Raw genomic sequence first — 20,861 nt, forward strand, 5'->3', positions numbered from 1 at the left:
TTCAAAAAAATCATGTAATATCGGGGAACGTTGGAATAGTGGATTTTTACTGCTTATGGATTTCAAAGAAATAAGGTCACAATTTAAATATGAGGGATATTTTATTGAAATCCGGTTTCGGAACTCGTGTTATGCCGCGAAATAAATAATGGAAATATATGCTTCACCGACGATGCGACGGTTCGTGAAAAAAGTTACGTTATTTTAATATTCCCTTATACGCAGTTGATTTTGTTGGCATCTGCTACTGTTAGTTTATTTATTAAAGTAAACAAAAGTAATCTTGAAGATAAATAAACGAATTATTTAATATACGTATAGATATACGAATAATAGGCAGAAACAAAAATATATTAGACAAAACAATAGTATTAACTATCTCGAAAGCTATTTTTTTTAATTGGATGACCAATTGTTTTGCCTTATGTTTAGGAACAAAATATATTCTATTAACAAACGTTTCGTTCATTTTATTTATTTAAGTTTTATGGATGGTTTGTCAAGAAGGTTACGAAATAGTACATGGAGAAACATGCCATTTCATACGAAATAGATTGGAGCAGAATGGGATTTAGTTCCGAGTCAAACACTCTACTTTTCCCTTGGATTGCGAGAATAAAATAACAAGGTACAAAATAAAAATGAATTTTTGGTTTCTTAGTTTTGATTTATATAATATGGTTGTTATAAAAATAAATAAAATATCGAACAGAAAAGGTTAAATGGGTAAGGATATCGTCGCTATTGCAAGCTTAAAAACTAGTTTGAACAACGATCCTAGATAGCCTTTACGTTTAAAAGCATATTTAATTCAATCATTTATTTCTGAGCAAATAACTAAATGTGGTTTAGTCTGTTAAATAAGGTACAAGGTCGAGTGAAGATTAAAATGAATGGCCACACCATTAACAAATTAACAACATTTAATTCCCTGCAGAGCGGAATGATTATGACACTTTCGACAGATCGTGAATTTAACGGACCCTGACTTACTGAAATGTTTACTTGTTTGCTCTGTAAAATATAATTTAGTATCCGATTACAGAATGTTACGTATTAAAAAATAATTACAAGCTATAGGAATAATTTTACATAAAAGGACAAGGAAAACAAATCACCTACGATAGAAGAATAAAATTTAAAACATTTATATATAACAGTAATTAATTTTTATTTTCATCGAAGAAAAGAAAATATGAAATGTCAAATATGTATTTAGAAAAATAAATGTAGGTTATGTATTTGCATAGTTAAGTTGCAACATTTGTGCTCTCTACAACGTTTACTAATATGACTTCAAGTACCTTCATCATGATGAGATCCGGGATAATTAACAAGCACGCGGGTAATCTTATAATATTAATAAAGTCACCACAGTGCTGAAGTAGAAGCTGAAGATGCATACATCAGAATGGTAATATGTGTCTGCGGTTTCAGTAACTACTACAACCTTAATTAACTTAATCAGTGAGCATAGTAATTATTTGGTAGGCGCTACGATTATTTGTATAATGACATCAATTTCAAGTACGGCCTGTATGCCAGTATGTATATAATTTTATAGGTCACCCAAAACTTTGTATGAGTCTTATAGGTTCAGTTAAAAAGTTTATCTAGTTTTTCCAATTAGGTTTTATTATATTTAACCATTAAATACATAAATAATATTACAAATATTATTTTTTTGAAAAATTGAACTAGGGAATTTTAGGCTTATAAGAAATTTATTTTTAAAATAAACTCGATTGCCTTGTAAGGCTTACTAATTTTTTGCGTAAAGTATCAGCCTGGCTGTTCAGCGTGGAAATGAAGCCAGCATTCTGGGCACCGTTCCAAGCGGGCTAGACTTGACAGTAATTAGTTTCATTATTATTTGTAATGTAATATTATCAATAAAGTACCTGAACCTGTAAATATTATTATACAACGTGCAACAGATAGATATAATATTAAAGGATGTATAAGTTTATTTCATATCATATCAAATCAAAAGGAGCATATTTATTTATCCATACAAACGAAATCATAACATTCTTAGTGTTTTATCCACGTTTCTGATACGTGTCGCTAAGATGTGGAACGCCCTCCCGGCAACTGTGTTTCCTGCCACGTATAATTTGAGTACCTTCAAGGCTAGAGTGAATAGGCTTTTTCTAGGCAAGGGTGATCCAACCTAGACCTCATAATTGCTTTCTAACGGGCATGATTGTCGTCAAGCGCTGGCCTATCGTTAATATAATAACTTATGAGAACCCTATTAAAGATAAAAGACCGACACGTGCATAGTTCCAACGCTAGGCGACGCGTTCCTAATAAAGTGACAGAAGTCACATTTTTTTAATTTTGCGTGTTATGTTAGGGCTGTATCTGATTTCTTTCAGTAAAAACGATGGCAGAGTATTACTTAAAAAAATTTTTTTGGGTAACCACGGATAAGTCTTAGAGACAGTGTATATGTACCTCTAAAGCCTGTAAAGTATAAGTTAGGTTTTCCTTTACACGTTGTATATAAGTACTAAGAATTAGTATACTAGTTCATAATTATTTCTTAGTATATAATTAGTGTCACATTGTTTATATTATGGTCTTTAAAATATAATTTACTACTACTATACTACACTATTCCACGCGAATCCAATGTTTGTGGGCTTCCGCAAACTGAGTAATTACTTTGTAACGTTTTCAATGTTCAGGCCCCGATAAAATATCGTCAACCCACCGAGGAATTTTTTCTTTAGATTATAGAAAGGGCGTTTCTACCTACATCAATTTCTTTAAGATTAGTTCTCCTATAATAGGATACACCCCATAGAACAATTAAATAGAAACGAACATCTTATGATCTTACCTTATTTTGAAAGTTTAAAAAGCGATCTATTTTAAAAACTACGACTGAACAGAATTTTCTGAATATATCTCAGAAATAGGCTTTCGTTACGCTACATTTAGATCCGTTCAGCTTCGTTGGCCAACTACTTTCAGTACCCTTACAAGCTTTAAATTACTTTGGGGAAAGGGCAGAGAAAATTAAGTGCAAATCCAAAAAAGTTAGAGGTCAAAATCGTACCAATTGCACTATTGTGGTACCTTTTCGTATTATTCAGCATTTCAATATGTTTCTGGAGATAATAAATTACGGCAGCAATCAAAGCAATGTTTTTTTACAGATATTCGAAATCCTAGTTCGTAAACGATTATCCTATTCTAGAAATCCAACTCAATCAATGCGTAAAACTTTGTTACCAGTTATCATTGAACAATATACAGGTATATATAATAATTGGTTAAAGGGATTAGAGCAGCGGGAGTCTGCCCTGCCCGCGAAATAATTAAGAAAAGATTTTTAAAGAATACTCTGGATATATTCTTTCATATTATTTAACGTCCCAAAAAAATTTACGTATTTTTTAAAACACTGTATGTAATTTAATTTAATTTTATTGTTTCTTTCAGTTTCGTTCCAAGTTACATGGTCCTATGGTCTTGCTCAAATGTCAAAACGGGCCTATTACATTTTTACGACTATAATATCAGCAGCATTACCCCAAAGTAAAATTCCATATGACATAATGCTGTGAAAGTAACTAAAATATACCAGTCTAGCAGTTTCTACGTCGGTCATATTGCGTATCTTCTTTACCGCATAGGCAGCAGAACTAAGCCTGTTCGATAAATTATTTACATGAGCGCCCCATTGAAGTTTAGAAACTAACGTTATTCCTAGAAAAACTGTCGAATCCTCCAGTACTCTCATATATGTTTTATATTAGCTCAACACCTGCGTAGATTTTTGAGCGACCCCGTACTATACATTCCCATAAAAATTAAACACCATAAAAAGCACCTTTAAAGTTCTTTTAAATAAAACGTTTTATTTTAATACGTGGCGATTTGAAATTAACACAAAAACACAATAATGGCTTTGTCGCTACTAGTTGTTCCTCGCGTTTTCGCCGGGTCAACTGAGGGGCTTACTTAATTATGCAATGTTATAGTTTCAGAACCGTGTACTCATACACGTAAACTTACCACTCTAATTCAGTAATGCCTGGTGCAAAAAAGATATCGGGTTAGTTATTTTTACAAGCGTGAAGATTTTCGGTGTGAATGGGGCAGGTATGTAGTAGGTATCTACTTGCCATCTTAATAACAATTAATTATTTTACTCCTACATATTTTGCAATGAATATGTAATTCGTGTGATAAAATAATTATCGAAAAGTATAATATTATTGTAAAATCTGGCCAAACGCGTACTTTCTATTAGCCAAAAATACTTATATATTCAAATGTGTCCAACAATGAGAAAATTAAGTAAATACAATTTGGAGACCTACATTTTTCCGCTGGAAAGCGGTCCTTGTTTCGGGCACTTAATTTGTATTATTAATTTAATTGTGTCCCTCAAAATTGTTTGAGCGGGAAATGAAAATTTGTTTTCTTTTTCAAAAAACTCGTTTTTGCGGTTTCTACAAAGAATCATGTTAATTAAAAGCTTACCGTCATTACGCAGAGCGGGGTAACGTACAACAGGCCAAAGTTAACCATATCGAATATTTCGGAGTTGTATTTCATTCGATGCTGTATGCATATTGTCTCTACGTGACCATCGCCGAATTCGTTTGTTATTGTCTCAACCCATATGAATTTGGGGGCGCTGTAGGCCGCGCTTGTTATCCACACGCCGACGATCACCAACTGTAAAAGAAGTACATTGTTATCCCGTGAGAACTAAGGCATCCACGGGACACAACCGATAGAAAAGGTTCTACGTAAGACTAGTTTTAAGAGTAACTATAAAAAGATAGATTAGAATACAAAGGTATAAATAGTATACCTAAAATCACACAAATTAAATTCAGTTCTGCAAAATAATGAATCGGCAGCATCTGTTATTCGAAATGAAATGAATTTGACTTTCAATAACGAGAGCGTACGCCTTTTTATAATCGAATAAAATATCGGTAATTTCCCGTCCAACTGCACAAAGGCGGTACGTTACGGCAATACCTACCTAATTCTGAAATAGAACAATTCCAATTCAACAATAAGCGCATATTTTTTATCAGTAGTGGATTAGCGGTTGTAGTTATAGCAATAACTAAGAATATCAATAAGAATCAACATCTATGAGAGGGAGGGAGTAAATAATGTACAATATGACAAATGCCATGAGATTTTTCACATTACACTTAATGCATATAGCATATTACAAAGAATCCGATTGTAACTACTAAAAATTCGAATCTGATAAGGACAGTAATATGTAAACACGTAATCACCACACTTGTCGTTTACTTCTCCTGTAATGAGCTTTAAGTGATTCAACACCTATTCAATGTAAATGCGCTCTCCTGGATATTTTAGATGAGAAATTTCGTACATTTTACAGACCATATATGTTAACAAAAACTCAGACATTATACCTAGTATCCCGAAATAAATCAATGCCTAATTAGTTCAGGTTCGGTTTGAGGTAACAACAGCGCACTCCAGAGCTGTGCGGTTACCACGTATTTCGGAAAAAGACAGTTGCAGTGAACCGACATCGTAGCCGAATTTTTTATTTGTAAATGGGTCTGAGTGTTTACTACTTTTAGTCAAAGATTTTTTTTAATGGACTTTCAAGCTATCAATGGATTTTAAATGTTGTTGTTCTCAATAAATCTGAGAGAAACAAATATTAATATTGAGTATTGAGATTTGATTGTGGTTCTCTTTAGCTAAATTCAATATTAATTTTAATTTAAGCATTTGTATTTCACTCAAATTTAGATTTCGGGCACATGCCAATATTGTGTCAAACATCATCAACCTACCTTCTCGTTACATAAGTACTTCACAATTCGGAGGAACAATTTTCTTCATAAGATATTTAATCATGCCTTGAGGTGGCTCATAGCTCAAAGGTTTAGGTATCCAATGAAGGTCTAATTCTAAATGATACAAATTTGTTTCCATTAATTTTGCTACCTACAAGCCAAGATATCCCTACATACGTGGCTTCGATTGAATCGTTCTCTACTATGAACGTTTAACAAAACATCTCTCATTGAAATATTCAATTAAATATTTAAAACAATAACTGAATATTGTTGATGTCATTTTAACAAAACTTCAGTTTAAATCTATGCTTATAAATAAATACGGCACTGACGGCTTAAAACTCTTGTCGCGATAGCCAGAGAGATGTAGGTTTGAATCCCGGACGGGATTCCACAATTTTGGATATGTTAGTATTTGTAAGAGTTATAGATGAGAGACTGTTCCGGACAAAGGGTATCTTCACACTCTAAACCGGAGAGGAGACGTACAATAACTGACCAATTATTATATTTTATTAAAAATTTCCTACTTTATACCTTCAATCCAAGATTCTCGCCATAAATAAAACTTTAGTAGCTTATACCTCGGAAATCTGATATTTTGAACTATTTATTAGGTTTTTATGCATGGCAATATTTTCAAAAACAAAATGGTAATGGTGAAAATGTGGAAAAGTGTCCGTTTGGGTATATTTTTTTGTGCAATTTAAACAATTTCTAAAGTTTTATACTAAAATCATTAATTTTAAAATTACTAAATTATCTATTTAACCTTTATAGCTTTGATTTGCTGAACTCGAGATCATTTCTTCACCTAAAACTATGTTCGTATCTCGGGTGAGAATGGTGTACCTACTTTGATTTTTACAGAATCAACTATCAATAATTTACTGAAATCCAACCTATGGGCACAGTTATCACAAAATAAATAAGAATAAAAGTACATTCTTCTACAAAATATCGATTAAATAACCGTTTAGTACGAAAGTTTTATTTCTCATATTTTGAATAGAAATATAACCGCCTTGTATAATTTTCTGTCTGCATAAAAATAAAATGTAAATTAGAAGACCTACTTTGTAGGCATTGCGGTTAAGGTACGGAATACTATTCCAATTTTAGCTACCAGCTAACATCTATTGTGGATATAAATATAAGTAGGTAGTTTTTAAGCGTTATAAAATAATATATATATATAGATCCTTACTTATAAAATTGGCGTTTTGTAAGGGAGGAACATAAAGTCGATTTTATTTTAAATATAAAACAACGTGTAAACGAATTACGAAATACTTTTAAAGGGGTGCATAAGTTTATTTGAAATCCACAGAGACATATTTTTTTTTCATGCAAAATAATACATAACATTCTAAGTATTTACTTATGACAACCCTATTGAAGATAAAAGACTGTCACGCGCATAGTACCTATAGTTGTGAAACAAAAACTTTTAGGGTAACGGTTTCGGAGATAAGTCAGATACAAAAAATAATGTACCTCTAAAGCATCTGAAGTAATATTTCGGTTTTTATTTACACGTTATATATTTATTTAACGAAAGTAGTAAGCATGGTACATCATTGCTATCTATGCACTTTTGCCATCTCATTGATCGCTTTACTAAAAAAACCATTCGGACGGAAATCAAAAAAATCTAAGAAGACACTTTTGGTAATGGATAGGTCCGGGGAGTACGGTAATTGTCTCAGACATTCCAATAGAAGCTCCTCTAAAATAGCCGTCTGTGGTTTGTAGTGCAGTGCAGTGGACTAGAGCAATTGACCAGCCTCGGTTGTTTAGCAGCTAGCTTTTCCATCATGGTTTGCTGTTGCTTCTGACATCTGCCTTAATCGTCGGGTCAGATTTAGGAAAGCTGTAGTGAACGACAACGGCACTACTCCATCAAACGCTTACAAGTAATTTTTGAGTCAATTTTCGCTTGGGGCACGAATTGAGTGACGTTTCCGATTATCATACAGAATCCTCTTTTAATCACAGGTATTGATTCGATTTAAAATCCCTTCATTATTGTGCCAGTTGAGTTATGTAACACAGCAGTTGACGCGCGCTTGTCCGTTTGGTGCACTCAATTCAGGAGGTACCACTTTTCAAGTCTTTTCACCTTTCCAGTCTGCTTCAAGTGAATGAAGCCAACTTTATCACTAACAACGCAGCCTGCAGCTAGCTCGGACGTGTTTTGCGATGGACCCGATTCCACAATAGCTTTCAATTCTTCGTTATCAACTTTAGTCTCCGGCCGTACACGAGGCTTGTACTGCTGGTCGTACGCTGGAACTATTGTTTTTTTGCGACACCGCCGCCATACACATTTCTGCAGCACTGGTGCCTCGATGGAACTCGGTACTCCTAAATAACGCGATATTTCAAGTTTTCCATTTTGTAAACTAATGACGCAAAGAAAATACAAAAAATATGTTTTCAAAACGCAAAAGCATGAGTATAAATTTGAAATTGGAATTCCTTTCCAAAGTTGAGATATTTGAGTAAGGACCCAATATTAAAGGACCGCCAATTTCATGAGTAAGGACCTAATATTATTATTAAATTTTGTCTGTTTTATAAATCATCAGTCAGTTCATAATAATAGACAAATGTCAATCTGTCGGTTATTGCTCGAGGTGTTCTTCCAGCAAAAAGCTGATGGTGAAATCAGCTTTTTTATTGTGATGAGCATAAATTGCTTAGCAGCCATATGCCATGATCGAAGTGAAATCCGTGGTATACTAATTATTGTATGGTTCATCAGCAGTTCCACTTAACCATATGGTGTTGTTCGATAGAAGATGCACAAGTTCCTTTAAAAAATACTTAAATTGCTATAGGTGTGCGTAATATTTGAAGAATTCCCTCAATTTCTCCAGGATCCCTCCAATAAATCTCCACCAAATTAAAATGGGACCAACTCTGAAGTAAAACGTGCTAAACAAAAAATGTTAATCAAAATCGGTTTATAATTGGGGGAGTATTCGAGTAACAAAAATACAAAACTAATAAACATTCAAATTGGAATGCTCATCTTTTTTTAAAAGTCGGTTGAAAAAGGACTTTTATCCTTTTTATTAGGGCCTTATTTAATCTATCCAATCTCAAGTTTCTCCCGCCAATATTATTGAAATACGTTACGTTATTTAAACAAATGCAGTTTTGAAACAGCTGATGCCATTGGAATATAAAATATTAATATTTACAGAACATTAAAAGATACCATCGCTGGAAATTGTCGATTGCCCTCTTAATAGGTGCTCAAAATTAATAGATAATAATTTTTTTTTAATAATTAAGTTCTCATTGCAATGTCCTTTATTTGATTTTCTTCAGTAAAATAGTAGGCATTACGAAAATAAGAACTTTAAATTAAATGAGCCGTTCTAAGATGAAAATAAAGTGGCCTCTACGTAATACTAAGTGGGGAGTTTGTGAATATGTCGTCTTACAAACGGTCCTTTTCATTATTGAACTTGGAGAACTGTCTGGATATCTGGCTTGTACGTCCGGAGCTGTGTAAAGATAAGGTGTCCCGTTTTATATGAGTAGTAAAACTACTATGAATTCTTACCCTCAATCTCGTCGAAGTTAGAATCTGTTTGCAGGTAATGGGGTGAATAATGGCAAAGTATCTCTCGGTGCATATCACAACCAATATGAATATCGACGCTGTATAGCTTAACGAATGCACGAACTGGTACATCTTGCAGAGGAAGTCTCCAAACACCCAACTGAAAATATTGTAAGTCATTAGGCCGTCTTTTCTGGATTATTCTAAAATTAAACGATAGCTGCGATATGCGATGTTAAATCTTAAGTTTATCTCATTTCGTTTTATAATTATAATTGACGAAAGTGGGAAACCCGTGCCTATAGGTAAACAGAGAATCACTTCGCACCTCACCTACACCTCAGATTGAACCTCATGTGCCTGTCATAACATCGGCAACCACGCAATTCAGATCAGATTACAGCAATGCTGCTTGGTTGCAGTAATAAACATAACGGTAATATTCTCCGGACGATCTCGGACACAAATAGCTTATTTTCAAAGTTTATTTCAGAGTATTAGCAATTAATCACTAGTTCACTCCCTAGCGCAACTGTGAATTTAAGTAGAAGGTCCCGAATTCGATTACCGGGGGCAATTGGGGAATTGATAATTACTGAATTTTCTCTGGGGTGTTCTGGTGGGAGGCTTTGGCCGGGGCTAGTTACCACTCTACAGACAAAGACGTGCCGCTAAACGATTTAGTGTTCCCGTGCGATTTCGCGTAGAAACCGATTAGGCCGGGTATGACTACCATACTCCCTAATAGGTTTGCCCGTTACCATCTTAAACTGCATCATCTCTTACAACCAGGTGAGATTGCAGTCAAGGGCTAACTTGTAGAGGTATAAAAAAAAATCCAATTGGCGTGTGTTTTGCAATCGTGAAGTCGTTTTCTAGTATGGAAACATTGGTATGTCAGAGTAAAATGGAACTTGTAATTCATATATTAAAGTTAAAACTCGTTCACCGTTCTACAACCAGAGCTTTTGTGGATCGTTTGTAAAATAACTATCAGTAGTAGGTACAGAATTTATGACGCTAAAACATTACGTCTAGTTTACCATGACATTAAAGTGGTTGATTATCGATATTGCCTCTATGATCATCGCGTGCGTGGATAACATAATACCTAGGTAGGTACAAAGGCTAGAAACTTATAAAAGGCATTGAATGTACATTCGGCGATACGTAGTTAAGGCAAGTTGGGTATAAAGTGAGGCAGGGAATGGGATACGCGAGCTCTAGTCAAAAAGTCACACTCATCCGGAAGGTCAACCTGAGCCGGGCCCTCTCATGAGGCACGCTCGGGCCGACGTCCCCCATTTGACGGCCGATTGGCGCAGTGGGCAGCGACCCTTTCCGAGTCCTAGGCCGTGGTTTCAATTCCCACAACTGGAAAATGTTTGTGTGATGAACATGAATGTTTTTCAGTGTCTGAGTGTTTATATGAACATTACAAGTATTTATGTATATTTTTCATAAAAATATTCTTTCGTCATCTTAGTACCCATAACACAAGCTACGCTTACTTCGGGGCTAGATGGCGATGTGTGTATTGTAGTATATTTATTTCCCTGAGTCATTTTTCACACAAAGCAAAGTCGCAGTCCGTGTGGGACCGATATTTATAAAAGTAGGCATAGTACGAAACAGGGATTTATTCCTTCACGCTACTGTCATACGGGATACCGGGTTTTAATGGTAATTATCATAACCGAGACCGACGCGGCGGCTTAACGTGCTCTCCGAGACACGAGAATGGAACATTGCCAGTTTCCCATATCCGAGCTTTTAGAAAACAAACTAATCTAACCCAACAATTTTCGGATTAACCCAGGAAACTAACCCTTACTTCGCATACTCGAGGACCTCGTAATCCCAACTTTTTTTTTTAAATATATAAATATACTTCGACAATACACACATTGCCATCTAGCCTCGAAGTAAACGTACCTTGTGTCATGGGTACTAAGATGGCTGATGAATATTTTTATGCATAATATATAATAAATAAATACTTATAATGTACAGATAATCACCCAGACACTGAATAACATTTATGGTCATAACGTTAACATTTTCCAGTTGTGTTTCCACAGCCTTGTATTCAGAAAGCAGGATGGCGGCCAACTGCGCCAATTGGCCGTAATTTGAGCCCACAACTAAGCAATAGGTATATACCGATGGTTTCTTTTTTGTTAAAATTTTTGTTAAACAGTTTAATTGTAAAATCTTAAAAGTCTTCGTTAGGTAAAATGATCGGCATTTGAACCCTTTGTGCGCCCGGGTCAGATGCTACTTCTGTCTTATGCCCTTTTCTCACATGATGTGTTTTTAAATCACTCCTTAAATCTTCCTTAGCATTCACTATAATCTCAAATAGTTATGACAAAACGGCCATCAAGGTAATCACGGTCAGCGCTTATAACGTAAGGACTGTAACCAAAGTGCTAAATACCTGACTAATTTTTTCCAAGCATTTGGATGAATACCTACCGATGTGAATTAAGCAAAACCTAGGTCGTGGTAACAGCAAAGCCATTGAGGCCATATAAACAATGTAAACGCATGACGCTATAGCGTGCGAGAGAAAAATATACATGTAATAACTGCGCTTTTCTTTCGCACGCAATTAACTTCAAAACTTTTTTTATATCACTTATCTTATAAAGTTATACTTATAATTTTTGTTGGCTTGGTGTTGCGCAAGTTTTTTGTTTTAAACCGAAGTTTTAATATTACATACCTACACTCTACTACTCCATAAAATTACAGGACACTGAATATATTGATGAGATTAAATAAATCATAAATGCTTAATAATATTTTAAATATTATAACTAATATTAACATTGGTTGCATACGACTTGATTTTTGGCAAAGAGCTATTTGAAAAGACGGAGAGCACTTATACGCGGCCTACTTTATATCCAAACAAACGATTCCCAACTTCCCAAGGTATTTTTAAAAATCGTTATAAACGCGAACTAAGAACGCTGGCAACAGCTAGTAGTGTTATAACTGACTGTGTTTCTTTCATCGCACCACTCACACAACTAGACCGATCTAAACGAAGCTCTTAACAAGTTAACATGACTTACAATGCATAAGGTTTTAACTGCACTCTGATCCATAAATAATGGCTTTTGAATATATATTAAAGTAATATGGCTTATGAATTTTATCAATAACCCTCCCGACTTGGAACATGTTATAAGGACAAATAAATCCATTCCCAGGAGCTTAACATAAAGCAAAATCTATCTTTTACAGTCCAAGCACGTATCATTAGTTTCTTTAGACGCGTGGACGTGTCCATTGAACGGCTTGTAGTTCAAGGAAAAGACGACGGGACAAGAGCACGCGGAAAGTCATCGATGTGGTAGACGGACCAAATAAAAGCTGCAAACGAAGCACAAACGCACTAGAAAGCATCCGTTAGGGAAGAGTGAAGACGAATTGTCAAGCGTGTAATGAAACTAGAAACTAACAATACCTACATGAAATACAAATTAATAATACTCTTCCATGCTTTATATCATAGAAGATAGAACTCATTTTATTGTTAAATTACACTTATCTGTCTTTTAGTAAGCGAAGGCACACATAAAAAGGGGAATACTTATTTCATAGAAAACTTCGAACCGCCGCTGCCGCTTGGGTATTTTCAAATAAAATATTCTGAAGAGTTACAATAATGTAGTAGTAATATTTGCAAGATTTACTTATATAAGAAGGCGAAACTACTGGAGATGAAAACATTTTCTTGAAATAGGTATAGCTTCTTGATAGTTTCTACCAATTTCTCATTCAGCTCTTTTATCTTATTGAAACTATATGTTCTGGTAACCTTAGTTGCTGAATATTGTATTGAAAAGTAAACAATACAATGTTAAAATAAAACCAATATATACCTATAACGACATCTAAAAACGTGTAAGTTATAGATATATATATATATATATATATATATATATATATATAAATGCCTAGTGTTTTGGTTAGGTTAGGTTCGCTCGGCTTCGCTTTCAGAGAGACCGAGTTTGAATGAAAAATCTTTTAAGTAAAAGGTACATTTTAAGTATTGACAGTATCGCGAGATATAGAAAGAATCAAGCCAATTAAGTTGGGAATTATTTATAAAATAGTGTATCTTATTTCATAATACTTTCCTTATTCAAATTGATCTATTAAATGATAATTATAATATATTTTCCGCGAAACTTTACATGAATATTGCGCTCTGTGAAACAACACCTATGAAATATAGTCGAGAATGTTACAACGCGAAATTTTATTTAATGAAGTACGCAGTAATCACAATGCAACGCCAGTTTTGTAATTTGGTACGTACCTAATTTAGACATAGCGAGAATAAAACAATAACCGGTAATAACTTTGTTAGTTTCATGCAGCCAAATTGTTAATTCGAGGTACACGAAACTAAACGAGGAAATGTACAAACTTAGTTATATACCAGTACTTGTAATAGATAAGGGTAGGTATATGTATACGTTGCGGTCGCTAGCGCGTTCAAAATTATGAAAACCTTCCGTTATATTCCACACTTTATATCTACCTAATTGCCAACGCTTTCAACTATTATATCTGAGAGTACCATACGTTTAAATGCAAAGGTCGTTAAATTAGATTACGTACGTATTACACTAGACTTTAGTATATATTTGTATTAAAATACTTAAATGTTAAAGGAGTAATTGAACATAAAATTCTTTGTTACTTAGAAGGGCGTGTCCTCATTCCGTCATATTATTGTCCTACTAGCTTTTGCCGGCAACTTCTTTCGTGTTTCATTCGGGATTTTCGAAAATCTTAGCTAGTTTAATCACTAGCACATTTCGGGCTTAATAGCCCGAAATAAATTATTGATAAGGGTGACATAAATTATTGACCTATCAGGGTCATAATGCAAATAAAGAATCAAGAATTAAAAGCTTGATTAGAAAATAAACGTTTTTAAACAATGATATCCATACTTACTAGCTAATTTTTACAGAGTACTATTGGTGAATCCTATCGTTTTGTAAACCATAATATGGCTCAATTACAAACCAACACTGTCGAACCAAAATTTTAGCTAAAATGTTAGTGTAATTTTCAGTTCAAAAGAAAAAATGCAATTTGCACAACACAAAGCTCTTGCAAGCGTAAAGAGTTGTTGGTTAAGTTTCTCTGAAGGTATGTTGCGTGTTCTGCAGCATCGTTAAACCTTCGTGGTAATATACTTTTCTCCAAACAAACTTGGAAATTTGAGCATTATTTTCACAACCATATACGAGATTAATCGATATTGCTGTACTGGCCAAGTACTCGTATATGCGATCAACAGTAAGCAACAGTTATATGAAAATCAATATCTGTTGGTTTTATAAATTATATAGTAAACTTATACCTACTTGTCGTGTAATTTTAAAATGGAACGACCTATTACTCCGAAACATGTCAACAAAGGACGTAACTTATAAAAGTTTTTATTTTAATTTCGAGCTGACTGCAAGTCATTCGAAACTAAACGAAAAAACAAATGAACACATATGTTTGAAAAAAATATCCACGTATACTATAAGCGTATACACGTATACTTACGTCCATTTACGTCCTCTTATGCTGGACACTGCAGTAATGTTTTTATGGCGGCCTGTTTCAAATTCTACTTAAGATAATTTACATGGTCTAAGTTACGGTTTGATGGTCACTAGAAAATAACGTTCTAAGTTATCTACCGTGAGTGGAGGTCTTTCGATGGTTTCATTAAAATAAGCATTCTAAAACCCTTCGAATACGATATCGATTGACACCAACTCCACTTCATTTCAAGCAGGCCAAGTGAGCGTAGTTACGTAGTGCAACATAAAGAACGAGTAAGTCGTTATGAGAACTGTAAAAATAAGTAGTTAACAACGATTGACGTTTGGATGATGCCCATTCTGATGTCTGCACAGCGAGACGAAGATCGGTTTACTCGTTGACAGTGAATCAAAAGTTGGAGTTGAACCGGCGTTAAAACGATGTTTAAGTCCTTTAACCAGCACTAGGTTTATATTTCCCGATTTTGACACAGATGGTTTGTCAAATTCCGGACCCCTGGACGAGAAGTCAATTAATACAGTTTTAAATAGACGAAACAAAATATTTACTACTACTTGTTTTAAACCTAATTTAAATGATCATCAGCATGATGATAATCCGTAGGAGAACTCATAAGTTTGACGCTAGGTTTGCGTATTTCCTAACTGGTTAAGCCCGCAATTATCACGTATATGTTGCCCTAAACCGATCTATATCTTAGGTCCGCGAAGCCGTCTTAAATAACTGATTCTTCATGGAATTTATTTCTTAATACTTCTTTACACTTTTGGCATACGAACGTAGCTAATAGGGCGCTTAGGCAGACCGATTTTAAGTATAAGGTATATATTTTATGCGTAACGGGCTATGGATTGACGTCTCGTCGTTTCAACATTTCTTTGAGAACATTTTTTCCGTTTGAGTGATGCGTGGATACGTAGTATTACGGATGCGTTTAGTTAATAGTAGTAATAGTACAGTTTTTTGTGACAGAGCTCGTAGTACTACCGCTAAGCAGCAATGCTATGTTCTGGTCTGATGGATGTTATTGTCTGTGTAATTACAGGCACATGAGGCTTCACACCTACGCCTCAGGTTGATGAACACAGCTGTGTCACAGCACAGCACAGCGGCACGTTCCAGGACGTGTTCCCTGAATACCCTGCGAAGGGCTGCTGGGTTGGTGTGCCATCTGATTGGTTCCCCTAAGTATCAATATGTAAAACAAAATGCCGAAATTATTATAAAGAAATGTCGTCAAGATTGTTCATGTCGTGTATGAACAATCTTGGTTGGTAACAAAGTTTGTCTTTTAAATCCATCGATAACTATCCAGGGATGCTTTCCCGCGGAATATAATTCCTATATCCTTATCCAGAAGCAAGCTATTTTGCCAAGTTTTCTCAAGGTTTGTGCAGAGGTTGTGCCGAAAATAGGTAGCAAGAAAATAAACAAACATACACATATCGTCTTTTATAATATTAGTATGGATAAGCTTAATAATAATAGGTCTTTTCACTTACCTTGGTATAAGATAAATGGTTAAATTCTGGAAAACGCAAAACACTCCCACACATAAATCGGCCACTGCTAAATTTGCGAGGAAAAAGTTGGTAATAGAGCGCAGGCGTCTCGACAGGGTCACCACGAGGATGACGAGAAGGTTTCCTGCAAAATGAGAGCAAAATACATATTCGAGAAAAATGTTTGAGCACTGGTTGCATTCGAGTACAATTCCCTAGAGATAGCCCGAGCTCGAGACTGCTTCGGAAGATCGTTCTACGTCAAGTCCATTTTTATTGGTACCTGCTTCAAAATGTAAAAAAAAATCTTTAGTAAATTATTTATATTTTAAAATAAATATAAATATATTATAACACTAGATGTGCCTGTGACTGCGCGGACTTAATTTACGGGACGCAGCGAACTGCTTCATAGTTTATACCCACCTTAATAAATCAGATACCAAAGTTTTTCAATAGGAAGTACTGGAAGTGCCAAATATAGAAACCTATTATATTATATACAGATAGTATTTTAAGCATATTTGAGCAAAAAACTGGGGTGCGGGCGAATAATATATCGGTTCTTGCTCTTGGAGCTTTAATCACCCATTATTTGAAAACTTCAATCACGTAAACATTTGCGATTGGCAATGCCACCCCAAAGACTTACTCCCGTTTTGCCTTATTTAAAATACTTTTAACAAACGACTGCATTCATAATGTATTGGTTAAAGTAAGAATCGATTATTTGATTCGTATGCTAAAGGTTAACCAAGATTTTTTTTACTTTTTAACGCTCCGATTAGGAGTTCTGTGCTCTATTTCCAATCGCGTTCATTAGATCTAAAGAAAATTCGGACAAAACTAAACTGAAACTATAACCTATTCAGCACATTAGAATTATTTAAATTGGATAAAGTTATGGGGTAAATCGTCATACACTTTCATCCCTACTTGATGTACTACTGAGCTGAATTTCGGGATAAAAATATCCTATGTGTAGGACATAGAACATAGAAGAAAGTAGAACGAACTAAAATCATGCAATGTTTCATTTGAATTCTTTTAGTAGATTCAGCATGGTACTGACAGACAGACAGACATTAATGAAAAATCACAGTTTTGGGTTCAGTAAAGAATTACACTTTTGGGTTCAGTATCGGTTACAGATTTTTTTATTATATGTATCTATTCCTATAGATATCGAAATATCTTTTCGATATCTATAGGAACGATAACAGATTTTTTTATTATATGTATCGATTCCTATAGATATCGAAATATCTTTTCATTTTTTATCGTTTTTACATATTAAAACAGAGGTAAGTATTCGTCATTATTAACCTAGTAATGCCCCACTGCTTGACACATGCAGCTCTCTCACGGAAGATAAGGTTTAAGAGAATAAACTACGCTACTCCATGAGGTTTTGGGTCTTTAAGGGCTAAATTATCAGATGTTTGATAATAAGCCGGACTGACTGCTGCTTCTAGAGGCTTTGCAATCGGTCATTCAGAAACAATTTTATATCTTTCTTGATTTATTATCATCATCTCAACTAAAAGACGTCCATTGCTGAACATGTCTTTTGTAGAGATTTCCACTAATTTCGCGGTTTTGTTCCGCTTATATCTAGCGACTTCCTGTAACTCTGTTTATCCACCTCGTGGGGGTCTACCAACATTTTTCAGTACAATCCACACCTTGGGATCCCAACGTTCATCGGTTCTCTACTGCCAATTCATCTTTGCGACTCGTTGAGCTATGTCGGTAGGCTTCTTCTCGTCTTGATTTGTCCTCGTAGAGATACTCCAAGCAGTACTCTCTGCCTCGTCGGCTGAATGACTCTGAGCCTTCTTAGTTAGAGGTCACAAATTGCCGTTTCGATCTAGTACAGAAAAAGCAAAACTCGTCCAAATATTATCTATAAGTTAGAATTGTCATGGCTCGTAAATTGATTCCAGCCAATTGGGCATTAAATTTAGTGGTCGTATGCAGTAAAACCGTTGCCACACCTAAGCGGTTAGTTAGTTTTACGTATATCTGTGCCATCCGTGATAGCCTAGTGGTTATGACTTCAGACTCGCATTTATCACGCCTTTAACTCCAGTATTGTGGAGTAAGATATCATTTCCATTAACGGTGAGAGATATCACATCGTGAAGAAATCTGCATGCCTGAGTTCTGCATAATGTTCTCAAAGCCGTCTGCGCTCAACCGATTCGCACTTCGCCAGCCTGGCGGACTACGGCTTAAATCCTTCTAACTCTGAGAGGAGACTCGTGCCCTGTAGTGAGCCTATAATGGATCGATAATGATGATGATTATGATGCCGATTTGCTGTCCGTAGTTATCGAGTGAAAAGCACCTGCCAATTTAGTTTTAGTTAAAATATTTGGTACAAGGTAATTAGCTCCATTACCTCCCTGTTCAACGTAGTGCAGTAGTTTTAGTCAGTAGCATTTTTTATTATAGAAAATGATTACTACATAACAATTCTATAAATTTAACCTACAGTCGCTAAAAGGCTGATGATGGCATAAAAGGCATATAATATACAAATGTTGGCATCGACTTGCGAGATTAGCGGGTTCGGATCATATTTTCGGTTCCGAAAATTTTCATATTCATTTTTAATTTGCAAAATAATAAAAATTATAATACTACATAACAGTTTATGATGTTTACATTGTTAAGGTAAGGTAGGTTCTTCTAAGTATTTAAAAACACACACAAGGGTTAAGGGGAGGGGATTACCCCCACCCGCTAAAGTTTTTGAAAGGTCGTCCACTATGTCTTTGAAGTTCTAATGAAAATATGCCTCTATTACTTTGGATTTTATCAATATTTGCACTCAGTATTTTTTTATGTTTAACTTTTTAATCGTAAAATACAAATAGTTTACAAGTTCAATTAAAAAGGTGTAAAACATAAATCTGTTTAAGACCCCGAGCCCTATTGAAACTTCATGTTAATCAAGTGTTTAAGTTGTCAGATCTTGAGGAAATCTAGCATTTGCCTTTGCTATATATTTAGAATTTCTTCAAATTTCTTCGAACTTCAAATCAATAATTACTACGAGAACAACGTAAAGAGCCAAAACACTAGTTGAATACAAAACAACATGAAACAATAAATACCTCGATACCAGAGTGCAATACTATATTGACAATAATGTTAATTAAAGCCCATTTCAATTAATTTAATTGCTTTCGTCTGGTGAAAGTGCTTGATTTGGTCCTGAATTATTTTCATTTGGTTTCCTTCAATGAATCAGGCAAATAAATTGTAGGATAGTGCTTAATTACGTGGCAAATTGGCAACCCTCATTTTCAGGGGAACAGACTGGACTACAATTCCCCAAAGTTCGCGCGATATTGAAATTTATGCGAACAGGAGATTTAATCCATGATCAGATGACGTTTGACGTTCATTATTTCGATGTTGATATTTGCACTACGGCTCTTGTCACTGTTATCTGCTGATTCCGTGAAATGAGCTTGGATTCGTGTAACCAAAAATGTTTATTAATAAAAGTCGTGTGCTGCTGAATTAATGAACGGGTGACCTTGATCAAAATGATAACGAATCAACCGATATTGCATGTTGTAGTAGGATATATTATGATAATGTGATTAATTGGTACATATACTCTTGCTGATGCAGCAAAGCAAGCATCTACATACCAAACCGACTAACTAATTAAGTAATAATTGATTTCGGATTGTGTGTAGCTGTAACCCTAATGATTTTAACAGCGTAACACGGGCTTGTTGGCGAGCCTCGAAGTAGGAGGAAGAGTTAGAACCCTAGGGCTCGAAGAAGCGAAAGGATTGTCAGCCTGAGGGCGCCTCATGTGAGGCCGAACCTCGGCTCAGGCGAAGATTGGAGTGAAAGGGTTACGCACGGTGATTAATCCGCACGCTTCCGAGAACATGGTGCGAGCCCACGTCCGGATGACGTTAGAAGTTGGGGACCTCGTCTTCGCCGGCGAAGATGCTGTGCAGAGATTGATTGTGTGTTCTGATAGGGAGCATTGTCAGTAATAATCTATAGGGTCGTGAAGGATATGTTTAGGCATCCTCTTGTTGAGAGTGGCGCTAAGGTTGGGTGAGTAAAAAGAAGCCGCAACTATGAGAGTGTTAGGGATCTCGGATAGACTTCTCAAAGTAAATTTTCGAGAGTTTTTTGAAATATTGAGCAATAGTGGGGAGTTTGAGATCTCTATGGAGATCGACGTTGCGTACAAATCAGGGGCACCCAGTATTGGAGAGTCTGAAATCTCTTATATGCGGAGGGAGGGCGCAACGCTATGGCGACGCTCGCATATGACATGAGTTAACCTATAAGTTAGTTGTTAGGACTTCGGCCTTCCTTTCAAGA

General features: G+C 35.2%; 2 protein-coding genes across 2 annotated transcripts in view; one reads left to right on the top strand and one right to left on the bottom strand.

Moving 5' to 3' along the window:
• The window catches only part of LOC120635700 (ankyrin repeat domain-containing protein 39-like), a 154,037-nt gene that overhangs the window by 41,522 nt on the left and 91,654 nt on the right, over positions 1-20,861 (top strand). The gene's annotated exons all lie outside the window — the stretch shown is intronic.
• The window catches only part of LOC120635691 (trissin receptor-like), a 103,354-nt gene that overhangs the window by 6,851 nt on the left and 75,642 nt on the right, over positions 1-20,861 (bottom strand). Inside the window, exons 3-5 of the mRNA XM_039906804.1 lie at positions 16,497-16,641; positions 9,403-9,562; positions 4,501-4,698 (exon numbers count right to left, since the gene is read on the bottom strand). Of these exons, the coding sequence (XP_039762738.1) occupies positions 4,501-4,698; positions 9,403-9,562; positions 16,497-16,641 (503 nt within the window). The remainder of the gene's footprint in view (positions 1-4,500; positions 4,699-9,402; positions 9,563-16,496; positions 16,642-20,861) is intronic.

The sequence above is a fragment of the Pararge aegeria genome, chromosome 3 (assembly GCF_905163445.1).
Source record: "Pararge aegeria chromosome 3, ilParAegt1.1, whole genome shotgun sequence".
NCBI lineage: Eukaryota > Metazoa > Arthropoda > Insecta > Lepidoptera > Nymphalidae > Pararge > Pararge aegeria.